At 44.6% G+C, this 17,986-nt stretch overlaps 1 protein-coding gene and 1 long non-coding RNA gene across 2 annotated transcripts; one reads left to right on the forward strand and one right to left on the reverse strand.

The window, feature by feature from the left end:
• Positions 1 to 230: 230 nt before the first annotated feature.
• Positions 231 to 16,795, forward strand: abca3b (ATP-binding cassette, sub-family A (ABC1), member 3b). The gene is given in 32 exon segments (XM_057015641.1): positions 231 to 530; positions 1,351 to 1,432; positions 2,516 to 2,762; positions 4,535 to 4,662; positions 5,390 to 5,555; positions 6,067 to 6,320; positions 6,398 to 6,514; positions 6,770 to 6,890; positions 7,664 to 7,837; positions 7,920 to 8,101; positions 8,341 to 8,487; positions 8,625 to 8,754; positions 8,842 to 8,996; positions 9,094 to 9,249; positions 9,334 to 9,436; positions 9,439 to 9,543; positions 9,634 to 9,784; positions 10,186 to 10,284; positions 11,017 to 11,215; positions 11,300 to 11,606; positions 11,697 to 11,970; positions 12,107 to 12,311; positions 12,395 to 12,614; positions 12,768 to 12,926; positions 13,293 to 13,465; positions 13,749 to 13,883; positions 13,974 to 14,168; positions 14,250 to 14,437; positions 14,521 to 14,691; positions 14,832 to 15,028; positions 15,132 to 15,205; positions 15,512 to 16,795. Coding segments are annotated over 31 exon segments (5,118 nt in total). The 5' UTR covers positions 231 to 530; positions 1,351 to 1,378; the 3' UTR covers positions 15,644 to 16,795.
• LOC130515435 (uncharacterized) lies at positions 7,378 to 8,382 on the reverse strand. Its single transcript, XR_008947194.1, has 2 exons — positions 8,289 to 8,382; positions 7,378 to 8,142 (listed from the first exon to the last, which is right to left on the reverse strand). It is a non-coding gene; the product is annotated as an uncharacterized LOC130515435 (long non-coding RNA).
• Positions 16,796 to 17,986: the final 1,191 nt, after the last annotated feature.

Below are 17,986 nucleotides of genomic sequence, written 5' to 3' on the forward strand. Positions count from 1 at the left end.
CTGGAAAGTGAATGACTGCGGGATTTTTGTATTGTTCTTCACCAGTAATGAAACCTACTGAAGGAAAACGATACTGGGGTGTGTGTATTTTTTTTTTTTAAAAACACGTAGTTTTATGTAACAAATAATTCCCTTTCCTCATTCCTTACTGAGGTTTGCGTATAAAAATATTGCTGCCTACATAGTCTATTAAGGACCACCTGACACGATGCTCCGCGAAAGTCACGTGACGCGTTTTGTTGACGGTTGTCGCTGCGTTTTTCTCCGTGAATTTGCGAGCTTATCAGGCTGCTGGTGCAATGTCATCACCGGGCTGGTAGGGTACACGCTGCGAGGGAAGCTGCCTGCACTGGTCTGCAGCCGTCCGGGGCTCCGCGAATGGTAACCGAGCCTCCGCATTGTCGACCGAGGGAGGAAGAGGTGATGCTTGTGGGGTCGGCTTGAGACAAAAAGTGGGAATTGTCTTCACCTCCACCAGGAAGAAGGTCCGCGGCTCGGAAAGTTTTCCCCGAAACCTGCTTCCGTTTGAGGTAATTCGAGTTAAAACAGAATAACGTCGCACGAGCTTGTTGAATGCCTTGTTTGCGAACGTTTCCGAATGTGTGTCAAATGAAACTGTGATTCAGCACTTCGTAGGTTTAATAGCTTTGTCCCTCAGAACCATTAGCATTTGTCAGAATCCTTAGGGATTGACGAGCAGGGACATTGTCCAATCAGAAGAGCCAGAGGGCTTCTCCCAGCCAATCACCGCAGACCTGGGCGTTTGATAATTAAAGAAACGACTCACGTATCCAGTGGCTGCTGTATGTCTTGTTTTTTGGCAAAAATCTGTCATTTAGGGAACGATTAAGCTTTTAAGTATCTTCTATCGAAGATACGGATTCTTTACTATAGGGCAGTGATGTAACCAGTTTGAGACGAATAGCACTTTAATATTCAGACGGTCACAACGTTTATATGTTTAATATGCTATGTTAAGGAATTGATCTCAAACAAAGCAAATAGGGCTTCTGTGTCACACTATATGGTGTTTGTGCCTGCAACTGGATAAAAAAGAGGAAATTAGGAAATTTTTGAGCCCATTTTAAGGCAGGCTTACCCTGTTTTCTTTTAGAATGTGGTCATTTTTTGTTAAGAACAGAACTAAACAACACATGCTCCATGTGATTGCTCAATTTCACTTCTCTTTTATCTTCTGTTAATCTTCAATTCAACTGAATAAATATACTTTCTGTCTGCTCTGATGATTAAAAATGTGTTTTAAAAATCCACGACAGCACCTTGCAAGGCTAAAATGTACTTTTGTACTTTTGACAACAAGCTGAAATCAAATGTTTCTTTTCCCCCCAGTTTCTGGAAAAAACTCTCCTTTTTCGAAATGGCCGTCATGAGACAATTCGGGCTGCTGTTGTGGAAGAATTACCTCCAGCAGGTGAGTTAAGAGCATGTGCTCAGCGTTTATGTGTCCTAATTAGGTGTAAACATTGTCTGCAACTGTGAACCGTCAGGGATGGCTATATTTATAGAACCCCTGGCCTGTGTGACTGTGTTCATTAAGTTATGGCCTTATGCAACATTATAAATACAGTAATGTGTCTGACAGCATATTTTCTGTAACAGAATATGTTGAACACTGACTTTGAAACTGTTTGACCTCCAGTAAAATTCGGTGTGTCTGCACAGTTTTTGCCCCTCTTGTTCAAACAACACTCACATACCTTCAACACCTTCAGATCCTTGTTTGGAGAAAATGCTATGTACGCAGTACTTTCTTTATGTATTTGCCTTTGACAAGGATGGGAATCATTATATATACTGGCATATACACTCACCGACATGTTGCTAGTAAAAATGTTGGACCACTTTTGTCTTCAGAGCCACCTTTAATTTTTCATGGCATATTTTGAACATGGCGTTGGAAACATTTCTCAAAGATTTTGGTCCATATTGACACGATAGCTTAACGCAGTTGCTGCAGATTTTCCGGCTTCACATCTATGATTAAAAGCTCCCGTTACACCAGATTCCAAAGGTAAATGTTGGTAATGGTAAATGTTGGTAACCTGCTGTGTGTCTCCTTTGTTTTAGTTTTTTTTTTTTTTTTTTTTTAAATATTTTTTTTGTTTGTTGCTTCAACTGTCTTTATCCACTTCCTGCTGCTCCAGCTGTCTGCAAACGTGACCGGGCCTTCATTAGAACTGACTGGGAAGAAGCACGGGGTGTCCTCTTTCTCCTCCGCTGCAAAACTCAGAGAAAGCATTATGAAAATTTTATTTCGCCAGTATCAGCATTAAAATGCAGAACATCAGGTGGCCGTGGGCAAAGAGCCAGGCCGTCTTGTTTCTCTGCTCCACGAGGATGGGCAGTATGATTTTAACTAAAAAAAAAACCCCAAAAAAACCCCATTCTGTAATAAGATACTTGAACCTTTCTTGGCTATCGGGAATGTTTTTCTGGCCGTACAGCATTTCCAACCAACACTACACTTGACCACAAACCTCTGTTCCTGTTCTAGAAACGTCAAATCCTAGTGACTCTGGTGGAGATCCTCCTGCCGCTGCTCTTCACTGGGGTTCTCATTGTCTTACGCCAAAAAGTGCCTGTTAAAGACTATCCAGATGCGACGGTGTACCAGAGCTTCTCTGTCAGCAGCCTGCCTAACGAAATGCTCAACAGATTTCAGTTGGCCTTTGTGCCTCGCAACTCCAGTGTGGTGCGCCAGGTGGCAGAGGATGTGCGTGGCAAACTGGAACTCTCCGCAGGTAGGTTCACACCTAATATTCCTCACCTCCACGAGCACACATTCAGATACAGTGGTGTCTATAGGCTGTTGAATAGGCATATTTTATTGTGTCCCAGGGTGAATGTGTGCATGAAGTTATTGTGTTAAGCATGACTTCCTGTTGATTTCAGAGCTATCTACCTTGTCCTTTGCACATTGTAATTCTGGACAAAAGTGGAAGTACTGGTTCCTCTGGAAATGGCTATGGGACATAAACAGGCCACACCCTGCTATTAGTGAAAGAACTGGGAGTTGAGACCACACACCCTGTTTCATTGAGTAGGCAAATTAATGTACAGATAAGCTATTTTCTACTGTGACAGAAAGATAATAAAATGACTGCATAATGAATGCAGAGATGTAGCTACAGGTGCACACAACTGCAGGTCGGACGGTATGTGTGAGTTCTTGGCTCTGCCAGTCATGAATAATTCATTGTTATCGGCTTATTTCAATTGTAAGGGAAATGAGTTTCAGAAAACACACCAAGACTGAAATAAATGCTTGAAACAATGGCTTTAGGTATTAAAAATAACATTATAATAATAACAATAATCAAAACACTACTACCAATGCTCCTCCTCCTACTACTACTACTACTACTACTATACTACTACTACTACTAATGCCCGTGCATGTTTTCAACGTGATGAGACAATTTAATGGAGCGGAGGGGGTTGCCGGGGTGATGGATTTGCCTAAATCATCGTGGTTGTCGGTGTAAAATTGGACTTGGCATGTTTGCATATGATGCTACCAAGCAGGAGGGTGTAGAGGATGAACAAGAGGAGGCCATGCAGCAAACCCTGGGGGATGCCGTGCTCCAGAGCAAGGCATGATGGAGATGGAGGAGGGACAGGTAAAGGTAGGGAGCTATGACCAGGGTCACAAGGGAGCAGTGATGGTGAGGTGGGAGAGGAGAATGGAGCGGCTGTTGGTGTTGAAGGGCAGGGTGAGGGTAGCGAGGAGGCCAGAGTCTGAGGAGAGGAGGCTGTGAGAAGGGCTGTGTCAGTGCTGGGCTGTGACCAGAATCCAGAGAGAAGTCTTTCAAACAGAGGTGGGTTTTGAGCTGGGCAGCAACAGCTCATTCCTGGAGGTCTGGGGAAAAAATCTTATTACCACATCAAAATTCACACATTTTAATTATCTAAGAAAGTTTAGCAGTTCCTTATTTGTTAGATGATATGTCCAGTGCACATATTTATTAAAGTATTGATTAATACTCCCTAAATCAAGATCAATCTAAATAAAAAGCAACTTTTATGGAGTAGAGTCAGTAATTTTACCCATTCATTCAGTAACACTATTTTAAGGCTAGTTTTGGTCAAGGTCGGTCTGTTATTTTTATTGGTATGAAGTTTAGTTTTATTCCAACAAAAACTTTTGTTGGTGTGTGTGTGAATTGGTGCCTGGCTGCCTTTGGCCTCTTTTCTTTTGTGCTTCCCGTTAGTCTCTGTGTCACTGTTTGGTTTACGAGAGCGACCCTGGTTTAACCCTTGGATTCCTACTGCTCTGTTGACATTTGCTCTCAGATCCTGATTAAAGTCCTGTGTGCCGTTTAGAAATAAAATGCAACCGAAGAACATGTTCAGGTTTCTTTTGTTTTTCCTTTCATGGTGACACATGTATGCAGGGCGCTAGGGAGCTATTCCTCAAATCTGAAAGATAATCTCAATGAAATCGTATAAAACAGATCTTTCTGAGATGAATCTATCTTATAAATGTCATGTTCTTCCTGTGCTTTCCCCTCAGTCCGTGGGTTTGATACAGAGGAGCACTTCGAGGACTTTGTGAGAAATGACCCCCTGTCAGCGAAGGTGTTGGCTGCGGTGGTGTTTGAGCACCAGTTCAATCATGATGATGAGCCTCTGCCCTTAAAGGTAAAATGCTGTGAGCGTGCACTCTCGCGCACGGCACGGTAGCAGCTGAGCGCTGCCGACAGAGAAGTGGCATCAGGTGCACTCTGATACCAGGTTACTGAGGCTAAGCATACGTGGCGGGTACACAATAATATTGTTGGGATAATCTGTCACTTTAAATCTAATTTTACATCACAGAATCATATACAAAGGTGATGAGAATCACTTTGTTTTAAACTTTGCGTTCATAAACGAGATTAAAGTGGTGATAGAACCTGACTTCTTAGTTGGCAATTCTGATTTTACTGTGTAATATAACTAAACCTTAACAATGCTTGTGCACAAACTTTATTTTTATCTTATAAGAACAACATGACAACGTTGTGCTACTTCTGAACAATGTTACAGGCGATCAGCACAGATCGATCAAATATGTTTTAAGAGAAAAAAATCAATTTTTCAGAAGGATTGTCTTCACGCAACATTGCAATGCAAGTATACATTAGCAACCCAAGAACAAAGTCAACTGTTTTGAGTCGAATATTTGTATAGTTTTGGGTATGTATGGATTTTTCTATAGATCTGCCTAGACTGCGTGTTTCACGTTGTCTCCACATGCCTCCTGTAATCAAACATCTGCATGTAAACATGCACAACATGTTATTATTTGGACCTCTGGTCTCACTCCATATGCTAACACTTTTTCTGCTGAGTAATGATGTTTTTTTTATTTCATCCTCCTTTGCAGGTGAAATATCACCTGCGATTTAGCTTCACTCCACGATTCGCCCCGGTGAAGGAGAGGTCAGAATTGAACCCCAACAGTGACCTTGACTGGCACACGCTCAGCCTGTATCCTCTGTTTCAAATGCCGGGACCAAGGGAGCAGCACTGTAACGACGGAGGGACTCCTGGTGAGACCCCATCAGCGACCATCGCTAGAAAAGCTGCAGATAGCCTGACACAAAAATGCCCCTTTCCCCCATTACCAAGGGTAAAAGCCCTCCGTAGAAGCTGTGTTTCTATAGCAACCATGGCCCTTAGCACTAGCCTCAGTAACTCACGCCGCGAGACTGCATTATCCCCTCGGCAGAATATATCAGATGCTGTTAGAAATGCGTCACCTCTGTGGATGATGAAGATAAAAATGTTTTGCCGTCCCCCATCTGATCAGACCTCTTTTTCATGATGATCCTCCAAATGTGAGCATGATTATAATGGGCTGAAGAGACGTGAAGTCAGTGATGATGTCATCATAATAGAGGCGTCAAAGCACCCAGAGTGGCATGACTATGGATTTCCAGCCTCCACAGGCATAATGGTTCCCCGCGGATCCATTTGCTTCTAGAAGACCATTTTAATAAAAACTAATGACGTAGGACACCTGTTTGACATCTTCATATATCTCTTATTTTGTTTTGAAAGGGTACTACAGGGAGGGGTTCCTGACTGTGCAGCATGCTGTTGACCAAGCCATCATGCGTGCTTACAAGGCGGACTCCTCTCTTCTGAAGCAGACCAGAGTGGTTCTGTCCCGGTTTCCGTACCCCGCCTTTATATACGACGTCTTCGTCCTCGCCATTCAGAACCAGCTGCCTTTGCTACTGGTGCTCAGCTTCACTTATATCTCCCTCAACATCGTGCGATCGGTGGTGCAGGAGAAGGAGAGAAAGCTGAAGGTGTGTTTGTCATATTGGTTTGAAAAGTAAAGACTTGCTCGTGTTTATTATTGAGCTTTTTTTGTCTGCATTTTTAGGAGTATATGAAGATGATGGGCCTCAGCAACTGGCTCCACTGGAGCGCCTGGTTCCTCATGTTCTTTCTCTTTATCTCCATCTCAGTCTTTCTTGTCACTCTGCTCCTCTGTATCCGGGTGAGTTTGTGTTGAAAACCATTCACATTCCAGCACGTACTGTTCTACGCACACATTTGAGGAGTTTCTTAGGTTAGCAAACAATACTATAATTCTTGCATATTGTGTAAGAGGGGAGAAATGTAAACCAACATTTTACTGCAGTTACTTATGAGTTGTACTGAAGCACGAATCTCAACTAGTTCAACTGCTACGTAATCTTAAAATGTGTAAGATTTATGCAGAAGGTTGTACTAAACTGTGTTTGTCTTTCAGGTGAGCCCTAATGGAGCTGTGCTGACTCATAGTGACCCCACTCTGGTCTTTGTCTTCCTGCTTATCTTCACCGTGGCCACCATCAACTTCAGCTTCATGATCAGTACCTTCTTCTCACGAGGTGTGTGTGCGCATGCGTGTGCGTGTCTGTTGATCTCTTTGGATGAAATCCTTTACCAGCATTACAGTATTTCAGATGTAGGTCACAATGTCAGCTGTTTGGTCTTTTCCCTGAGAGAGAAGAAAACCAATAAATGTCCATCTCCTGAGTTTGGGTTTCAGAGGTGCAGTTAAATCATGCATGTAAATGTCACTAAGCTTTTTTTTAAAATGGCAAACTAAACAAGACTTCCAGGGTCAATTTTGTTCCTTAATTATTCTTTAAGGACTGTGCAATAAAGTGAAAATCCACATTTCTTCTTCCTTCTTTCTCATCTTTAAATCTGTGTTGGTTCTTTGTTAAAAATTGCACAAATTGCTTCTAGTCACTGACAAAAGGAAGAAATGCCAATATTGTGCATCTTACCCCATGATGCTTTGTACAAATTTAGAAAAATCTTAAAATGTCATACTATTTTACGGTACACACAATGCCAGATTCTGAGTCCTTTGGTCTTTTGAACAAAGAGGTTTATTTCTGCTGGCTGTCTTAGCGTGAGCAGCTAAATGATACCTCCATGCACCTACTGATGTCCCTTCAAAGATAAGGTAAATGTAATGTCACATGGAAGTCTGCCTCAAAATGAAGGAAAAACAAGACCTGAACAGAAGTCGATATTATACTCTCTTAAGTTCTGTTTCTTGTTTGTGTTTTATTCTTTATCTGGCAGCTCTGTAGGCCATTGCCATTAGTTTTAAGATGTTCATTTTAACTTGAATTTCATCCATTTTCAGCTAATTTGGCAGCGGCTGCAGGTGGCTTCATCTACTTCTTGACCTATTTGCCTTACTTGTTCCTGTGGCCACGCTACGACATACTGACCCACGCTCAGAAGGTCTCTGCATGCCTCATCTCCAATGTGGCGATGGCCATGGGGTCTCAGCTCATAGGAATGTTTGAAGGCAAAGGTGAGCACCTATAATGATGCTAGCTGGGGTTTCTGGTTTCTTTAAAATAACATATTATCTTTTTCCATCTTTCTTCACGTAGGCACGGGGATTCAGTGGTCCAACATGTTTGATGCCATCACGGTGGACGACGACTTCTCCATGGCCCAGGTGATGGCCTTACTGCTCTTCGACGCCGTGCTGTACGGTTTAGTAGCCTGGTATGTGGAGGCCGTTTTTCCCGGGGAGTATGGAATACCTTTGCCATCTTACTTCTTTGTACTGGTAAGCTGCCTCCAAGCATCTAATGTACCGTAGAACGTTCTCTGATGTAGAAAATGAAGGATTAGTCTGAAGTTGTCTTTGATTGGCTACGATAACAGGAAATACCTGAAGCGGCACAGCCGACAAAAACAAGTTTATCTCACTAAACTGGCACACCTTAATGTGCTGCGATAAACTCTGCGATTACCTTTTGCACAGTGTTCTGGAATTGTTAACGCTGTGCGTTTCCTCACCCACAGCCTTCATACTGGTGCAGCAGTCCTCGCATGGCTTTGGTAAATGAGAAAGAGGAAGAAGAGGATGCAGAAAAGGCTCTGAGAGGGGAATTTATAGAGGAGGAGCCGTCAGGGCTTGTGTCTGGGGTTAAGATTAAGCACCTCTGTAAGGTGAGCATCTGAATGGACAGTGATTGTTCATGTCCACATACATGTTCATGTCCAATGATTGTTCATGTCCACATACTGAAAATGGGTGCAGCTGATGGAAGCTTAGGCTGCAGATCTGTAACCGTTCTTCTCGGCAGGAATTCAAAGTGGGAAACAAGATGCGGCAGGCGGTGAAGGATCTGACAATGAACATGTTTGAGAGCCAGATTACAGTCCTGCTGGGGCACAACGGTGCTGGGAAGACCACCTCCCTCTCTATGCTAACAGGTGACAAGCGCAGTTTCACCCCAGCAGGCCGAACACAGCCGCAGTTATGACTCTTGATTGATCTAATATTTGGATTTCTGCTTCCAGGGCTGTTTCCTCCCTCCAGCGGCAGGGCCTACATCAACGGTTATGACATCTGTCAGGACATGGCTCTGATCCGTCGCAGTCTGGGACTCTGTCCTCAGCACGATGTGCTGTTTGATAACCTGACTGTCAGAGAGCACCTGCTCTTCTATGCACAGGTTCACACACAGGCGCACACCTTTATAAAACTACGGTTAAACTGACTCTGGGGCTGGGCAGCTTACTGTATGTGCTGTTGCTCCCTTTGCTTTGTAGTTGAAAGGCTACTCCAAAGGAAAGATTCCAGGAGAGGTAGACCGAATCATCCAAATCTTAAACCTGGAAGACAAGCGGCATTCCCGCTCTAAAACCCTGTCGGGCGGGATGAAGAGGAAACTCTCCATCGGCATCGCCCTCATCGGGGACTCCAAAGTAAAGACACTTATCCTTTAATCCTCCTCCCTTTTCTGCTCCGCGTCTCATCTCTACCCTCCCGCAAACCCTCCCCCCGTCCAGGTTGTAATGTTAGACGAGCCCACATCCGGAATGGATCCATCAGCCAGACGCGCCACCTGGGACCTGCTTCAAGGAGAGAAGCGCGGCCGCACCATCCTGCTCACCACCACTTCATGGACGAGGCCGACCTGCTCGGCGACCGCATCGCCATCATGGCGGGAGGAGAGCTGCAGTGCTGCGGGTCACCACTCTTCCTCAAGAACAAATATGGTAAAAACAGGCCGTTGAGCAAAAAAGAGCGGCACCCATCTCAAACTCCAAATCAGAAGGAGAGTGTCTAATACGATGCATAATCTGCAGGTGCTGGCTACCATATGGTGATAGTAAAAGATGCTCTCTGTAACGTGTCCGAAATCACCCGACTTGTTCAAATGTATGTTCCGAACGCCACGCTGGAGAGCTCTGCTGGAGCAGAACTTTCGTACATCTTGCCAAAAGAAAGCACCAGCAAGTGAGTCATTTTACCCTAATATGCATGGCATCTATTTTTTATTGTTATTGCTTTTTAACCTGTTTGCTTTGCTATATTTTCAGGCTTGTTATGTTCATTCTTATTTCCGAAATGGAGTCTTAGACCTACTTTTATAGTCAGTCACACACATTATGGTGGATCTTTCAGCTTAAATATTTTAAAGAACACGACCTAACTGACATCTGATGTTTGCAGTAAAGTAATATTGTTTCTTTTTACCTTGAATTATGTTGTTTTAACATTTACAGGACTTTTGCCCTGTCAACACACAGGAGTCTGCTCTGTGTGTGTGCAGTTTGATGATGTTTCACGGTTACATTAATAGGTGCATCTCCATGGATCATCAGGTATCCTGATGCACTCATGTCTGCTTCTCGCAGGTTCGAGCTGCTGTTTGCTGAGCTGGAGATGAACAGGGAGGAGCTGGGCATCGCCAGCTATGGCGCATCAGTAACGACCATGGAGGAGGTTTTCCTCAGGTAAGGCGGTGCGTTTCCTTTTCAGCGGGATCAGTAAGACTGACAGTGAGACCTTGCACACTGAACCCGGGCTTTAACATCAAGCGAGCCGGGTCTGAAATCGCTTCATCTGAGACACGGCTGCTTGCTGCTTACCAAGCCATTATTTCCGTGGCAACAAGCGTACGGGGTCTTTGTCTGCGGGCTGCAGAAACGGTGGCTGTTTCACACTTTAATTAGCTCTGCAAAGAATTTTGGCCTCATTATATGTGTCTTTCTGAGTACCGTAAGTCTTCTGTGCACCAAGCATCAAAGTCGGCACGTGGAAAAAGCGACATTTTCAACATTTAATCATTTCTTTTCCACGTAAAATGAGCTTTTTATGCCCAGTTAAACTGACACCACCATTACTGTAGTTCTTAAACCTAATAACGATCTCATTAAAAGCTACGGTGATTGTTAAGATCATCTGATAATTGCCTTGCGGTTTCGAAATTGCAAAGAACTGTGAACTCAAAATGGTGAGATAATAATGTCGTGTTGAGTAGCAGGGTCTCCCTTAAGCTTTAATTGCCATATTACGTAGACTTCCTGAGGTTTTCCTGCTAAAATCCAAACGCATCTGCTTTGTAGGCAGCCTTGACTCTGTACACTGCACAGAATTACTGATTTTTTTTTATTTTTGATTTTTTTTCACATTTCAAAGGTTTATTTGGTGTATGCGAATAACCGCATATTATTTTGTGTGATCAGAGTTGGAAAGCTGGTGGACTCTAGTTTGGACATTCAGGCAATCCAGCTGCCGGCCCTGCAGTACCAGCACGAAAGGCGTTCCCACGACTGGACCACAGACGACACCAGCAGCATCAGCGGCATGACTGATGTCACCGACTTCACTGACAGCGGCACGCTAATCTCAGAGGACTGCTCCAACATCAAGCTCAACACCGGGGTGAGATCAGAGTGAAATCACGTGGTTTATGTCATCTAGCTGCCAGTCATGGTGCCACATTTAATGTCTTCCCCGGTGCTTCAGGTCAGGCTATACCTGCAGCAGTTTTACGCCATGTTCTTCAAGAGGGCGCTGTACAGTTGGAGGAACTGGAAGGTGGTCGTGGCTCAGTTCCTCGTTCCTTTGATCTTCACAATCATCGCCTTAGTTGTGGCGCGCACCCTCCCCAGCCATGAGAATGCCCCCCAGCTGAGGTTGTCACTCAGCCACTACGGTCCCACCAGAGTACCTGTGGCCCTGCCAGTGAAACCTGGGCCCTTGGCCGCCGAACTGGCAAATGCATATACCTCACAGCTGGCTGGCCAGCTAGCACAAGACGTTAACGTCACGGGTAATTCCCATTTCAAAGACCAACCCAGACTTTTCTGCTTTGCTGAAGATTTCCTAACTTTCTGCTTCTCTCTTTCCTTCTCCTCACCAGACTTCATGAATTATGTCCTGGCCCAGGCGGAAAAAGAGGGAGGCAGCTTCAATGAGCGCTGCATCGTGGGGGCCGCTTTCCGTGGCAGAAGCAGCCAGTACGCCGAAGCCACGGCCTACTTCAACAATGAGGGCTATCACACGCCTGCCACCGCCCTTATGATGGTGGACAACGCACTGTACAAACTACTAGCAGGGCCCAACGCTTCCATCGAGATGGGAAACTACCCCATGCCAAGAAATCCAAATGAGACGGCGATGAGCAAGTTGACAGAGTGAGTAGAGCAGAAAGAGACAAAATTCAGAAATAACCTGCACCCAGTAAAATCCTGTTTATCGTCATATTGGAAGATTTAAATGGAAGTCGTTTTAAATGAGGAAGCATTTTAAACGATCTGACTCTACTCTTAGGGGAAAGACGGGCTTCGCCATCGCCATCAACCTGATGTACGGTATGGCCTCCCTGTCCAGTACCTTTGCTCTGCTGCTCGTAACGGAGTCTTCTATCAAGTCGAAGCACGTGCAGAAGGTCAGCGGCGTCTACCTGTCCAACTTCTGGCTTTCTGCTCTGGTGTGGGACCTGTTTAACTTCCTGCTGCCGTGCCTTTTCATGCTGGTCAGTATTCCTCAGTGGCTGCTGTGAACATGTCATTTGTCCAGCAGGAACTCCTGATATTGAAATGCATTTTCTGCTCCAAGGTGGTGTTTCAGGCCTTTGCAGTGGAGGCCTTCGTCAATGACAACCACCTGGTGGACGTGTTGTTAATGTTGATGCTGTACGGCTGGGCCGTCATACCTCTCATGTACCTGCTCAGCTTCTTCTTCTCCTCTGCCGCTACTGCCTTCACACGCCTCACCATCTTCAACATGATCTCTGGCACAGCAACCTTTTTGGCTGTTACCATCATGACCATCCCAGGTGAGAAAATCTGAGACTGACAAGCAATTTCACTGATTACAGTAATCAAGTGTGATTGCTGTAATTACATGTAATTAAAAGTGTTTTGTCACTGATGTCATGGGAGAGTAATTCAAGCTTGTTGTTAATAGCCCTTTCATGATTTCTCTTCAGAACTGAAGCTGCAGGACTTGGCACATTTGCTGGATAAAGTGTTCCTGATCTTTCCCAACTACTGCCTGGGCATGTCCTTCAGCCAGTTCTACCAGAACTATGAATTCCTCTCTTTTTGTAGCACCAATTTGGCCAACAAAATCATTTGCATCAAATTGAGTAAGTTGAGCTTTTGTCTACTACTTTTGTTTTTTTAAATACAAAAATCCGACTTTGATATTAGCAAACGATCATTTTGGACAAACGGTTTCGGCATCTTGTGCAGCAGTATTGCTCATCAGTGATGATGATATTGTTTGATTACCATTGACTACCACTTTGATGTCACACATCATTAATTAGCAAATGTTTTGAGCGTAGCTGTGCCTGTATAGATTTATGTATTAATAATGAGGCTGTAACCTCATTAGTAATATGTGGGATGATGCTGAGAATGGCAGCCAATAAATGAATAATGCATCTCCTTCAAATAAGGATCCTTCTTTGATACGTTACATGAAATAACTTATTTTCTCTGGTTTTTAGACATAACGTACCAGACGAACTACTTCTCCATGTCTGAACCGGGTGTGGGACGCTTCCTTGTGGCCTTCACGGTGCAGGGTGCCGTCTTCCTACTGCTCCTTTCTGTCATCGAGCTGCAGTGCGTCCGCACCCTCTCCCACCTCCTCGCCTCCCTCTGGAGGAGGCGCAAGCAGGTGGGTGAACTAAGAGAGTTTTTGAGATTTGTCTGTTGTCATGTGGCAAAAATGGTCGGAACTGCACTTCAGGGGATTGAAGGGACACAACCAGAGACTCTTCACAAAGTCCTATTTTAATTTTCTAGAAATATAATAGGATTTTTGACGTCAGACCACAAGTTTTTGATCACTGTGAATCAAGTCAACCTGTAACTTTGTAAAAAGCTAAAAGTATCCTAAGACTGTGAACAGAGATGAGTGGATCCTGTTCTTTATATTTTGTCTCACGTCTGTGCTCCAGTTGCCTATCATACAGGATGCAGCTGTTATTCCAGAGGACAGGGACGTGGCTGATGAGAGGAAGAGGGTCCTGGAATGCCAGCCAATGTTGGAGTCTATGGTCAGCAGTCCGCTCATTCTGCAGCAACTCAGCAAGGTAAGAAAGAAGTGGGGAGGTTGTTTTGCTGCTGTGCGTGTCTGGAAGAGGTGTCAGGACAGCGCTGAGCCTCTTATCTCCTCCTCCCAGGTGTACACCAGCGGGGAGACGCTTTTAGCTGTGGACCGGCTCTCTCTGGCTGTTGGGAAAGGAGAGTGTTTCGGTCTGCTCGGCTTTAATGGAGCGGGCAAGACCACCACATTTAAGATGCTGACGGGGGATGAGAGCGTTACCTCTGGGGACGCCTACATTGATGGATACAGCATCTTGAGGGACATTAAGAAGGTGAGAGCAGGAGGTTTTAATGCAGGTTTTCAGGAGTTGATGTCCCAACTTTATAAGACCCGGTTTATCCATGGATTACAGGTGCAGCAGCGCATCGGTTACTGCCCTCAGTTTGATGCTGTGCTGGATCACATGACAGGAAGAGAAACGCTGAGCATGTACGCCCGACTGAGAGGAATCCCGGAAAAGTATGTGTCCTCCTGTGTGGAGAACGTCCTGAGGTCTCTGCTGCTGGAGCCTCATGCCGATAAACTGGTTCGCAGCTACAGGTCAGTGGACTGTCGATGGATGAATCTAAATTCCACTGTTGTGAGGAAGTGCAGATTAATGATGTCACACCCAACACACACAGTGGAGGCAACAAGCGAAAGCTGAGTGCAGGAATGGCTCTGATTGGTGGGCCTCCAGTCATCTTCCTGGATGAACCTTCAACTGGGATGGACCCTGTGGCCAGAAGGCTGTTGTGGGATGCTGTTACACGTACACGGGAGTCAGGAAAGGCCATAATCATCACGTCTCACAGGTGGGGTTTGGGTACCACAGGCTAGGAAATTATATATAATGTATATTAATATACATTTCAATGCAAAATCAAGTGTTTTGTGCATGAAAGGCAGAGAATGGGGGCATCTGTTGTACAGCTCCATGTTTTTCACTCACCAGTATGGAGGAATGTGAGGCCTTGTGCACCAGACTGGCGGTGATGGTCAATGGTCAGTTCAAGTGCCTTGGAAGTCCCCAACACCTGAAGAGCAAGTTTGGCAGTGGCTACACGCTGTTGGCTAAAATCCACATCCAACCAGAGGTGAACGACGGTGACCTGCAGCAGTTTAAAGACTTCATCGAACACACCTTCCCAGGTCAGGGTCATGCAACCTTAAACTGTATAAACTGAATAACCTGACAGATATGAAAATATAAAAAAGTCCAGTCTGAATTGACACAAACTTTCTCCCGCTACAGGAAGCCAACTCAAGGATTCACACCAGGGAATGGTGCACTATCATTTGACTGACAAAACACTCACCTGGGCGCAGGTAACTGCTGTACGCTCTTCAGGTCGCTTGTGTTCGAGCTCCATCTAGTGGTTAAAATGGTTCATTGTAACAGTTGCATGCAGGGTGAAGGTCTTCTGCGCCTTCATAACCTTCCACTGGATGGAGAGATGGATATATTTGATCGGGCAATAACTTATAGAACCCGAGCTGATTTAACAAGCAGCTTCTCAACCATTTCAGAAGACATATCCTGTTTCTGCAGAAAGAATGTTAATCTGTTATCGCCTCAGTCCGCCCACGGTCCAGCTTTCACTTCATTTACGCCACTTCTGCTCGTCCACTCAGGTGTTTGGCACTCTGGAGGCAGCCAAAGAGAAATACTGTATTGAAGACTACTGTGTGAGCCAGATATCGCTGGAGCAGGTCTTCCTCAGCTTTGCCCAGTTCCAGCACTGCACAGACAGCGGAAGGATGTGAGGTGGAGGCAGGAGCCCGCCTTCCTTTTCCAACACCACAAGATCGTGTGTTGGACACACGGAACGGGCCTGTTGAGGAACAACGTAACCTATACTGCTGTGTCTTGTCGGTCTGTGATCGTTGGTTTATTATGAACATGTGATGAGAAAGAAAACAAAGCTGTTAGCGTGTCAAACCAAGTACTCAACTGCACCTTCTTGTTAGGTGAAAGGTCATTAGATACTATCACTCCTCTCAGTTCTATAACAGGGTTCTTTTTTTTGATTATTTATGTGTACAGGTATTTTTTGTGTCTGTGTGGTGATTTTTCCTTTCCTGAGATTTTTTTAATATAATCAAGTGATCCACTCTGAAATTGTTGCACACCTTTTGCGCCTTATCCGACCAATAAGGGTTCTGGTTTCTTTATTTTGCTTTCTACAAAGATCTTTGTGTCACTACGAGCCTCTTAACGTTGCGTTACAACAATGCAACACTTTCTTGGTACTAATAATGTGAGGATAAGAGGTGCTAATGAACTTATTCCGTCCGTAATGAGAACTCATCAGGCCAGTCCATCCAGTCCAAGTACATTTAAAAAGGCCTCTGCTTTTTTTCCAAATGTGTTTTTGTCTTTTTGCAGCTTTGCGAACATCAAACATGCTCCCATATGAACACAAACGGACTAAAACAGTGCAATAACCGTCTCACACGCAGAGACCGAGAGATTGTTGCTGTAGACAAACGTTCCTGCTGGGTGGTGTTGCATGTAGAGCTGCTGCCGCAGAGAATGCCAGGAAATGTGATTTTCTCTGTGTACAAGAAGATGCCTTGATGAGGGAACGAATGAAGGATCACGTCAAGGTTTGATTCTGTCAATTGTGACGTGAAGACATGGCTGCAGAGTCCCCAATCTAGTCTGTCTTCTCCGGAAAGACTAGCGTGTGCGACTTTATGGTCTTGAAAGGATTTGTTAATTTTTTTTGTTATGTGGGTTTTGCACAAGTCACGTCACCGTTTTCCCACCGTTGATGAAGAAAATTCCTAATGTGTTGTTTAAAAAGGGAACTTGAACGGCGGTAGCCTTGTCCCGCCCCATAAGACTGTCCTGCTGAGTGTATATGTGTCATCTCAGTTTTAAATTAAATTCTGCTCTCTGAAAATAGAAGCAAACACCACAGCCTGGATTCCTTTTTTCCCCATTATATAGGAAATCTATGTATTTTAGACAGATGTGGCTAAAACAGACACCTTTATATTTCTATGGGATGCCTTCACAGGTCCAGCTCATCTCCTGACACTTCAGTGCTCTTGTTATTTTGACTGAAACTGAAGGTTGTTGAAACTTGTCAGTGGAATGAAAAACCGTTACATATTTGCAGAAAAGCGGACACCACTACTGAACCCAGTAAATAAATGACAGGCTTAGGTTTTTTGGCAGACTGTTTACGGCTCACATTTGCCCCAGGTCAGATGTCTCCCTCCCTGCAGATGCTCAATGGTGACTGACAGCTTAATCACACCTCTGAGGTGAAGGCTGTTCTTTCACACGCACCAGGAATTCACACGTTTAAACAAGACCCGTGTCACCGGACCAAATCTGCATAAAGTAACAAACACAGACGGATGCAAGCACTCAAATATTTGATGCACATTCAGAGACTTTTTTCTTCCCCTGAAGTGGTCATAAAATAAGAGATTATATAAGTGAGAGTAAAGGTATCCATATACTGTAGATGCCATATAGATGTAAGTGCCATAATCACTTACATATTCGGTGCAGCGTTGACCTCTGGACTAATTAAAAGCTTGCCTGAACTTTCCAGACATCCACTCTTGAAATGCCTCCCTGTAAACAAATTGATTTCCACTCCATCTGCTGATTCCCCACCATGACAGCGATGGTGATGAGCAATGAGCAAGAGGTGGCACGTCTGTGCTGTGCCATTCTTCTGTGGAGAGGTTGTTTGGTTTCCCCAATGTACAGTTCCTTGCATTTCTCCTGGCACTGTACAGCATAAACAACATTACTTTGTTTGGGTCTTGGTGTCTTGTCCTTTGGGTGTACTAACCTCTGTCTGAGAGTGTTGCTGGGTTTGAAGGAACTGTACATTGGGGAAACCAAACAACCTCTCCACAGAAGAATGGCACAACACAGACGTGCCACCTCTTCGGGTCAGGATTCAGCAGTCCACTTACACTTAAAGGAGAGTGGGCACTCCTTCGAGGACAGCCAAGTAAGGATACTGGCCAGAGAAGACCGCTGGTTTGAAAGGGGGGTCAAGGAAGCTATCCATGTTAAATTGGAGAAACCATCCTTAAACAGAGGTGGTGGCCTGAGGCACTTCCTATCACCCACATACA

Source organism: Takifugu flavidus, chromosome 18 (assembly GCF_003711565.1).
Source record: "Takifugu flavidus isolate HTHZ2018 chromosome 18, ASM371156v2, whole genome shotgun sequence".
In the NCBI taxonomy this organism is placed as follows: Eukaryota; Metazoa; Chordata; class Actinopteri; order Tetraodontiformes; family Tetraodontidae; genus Takifugu; species Takifugu flavidus.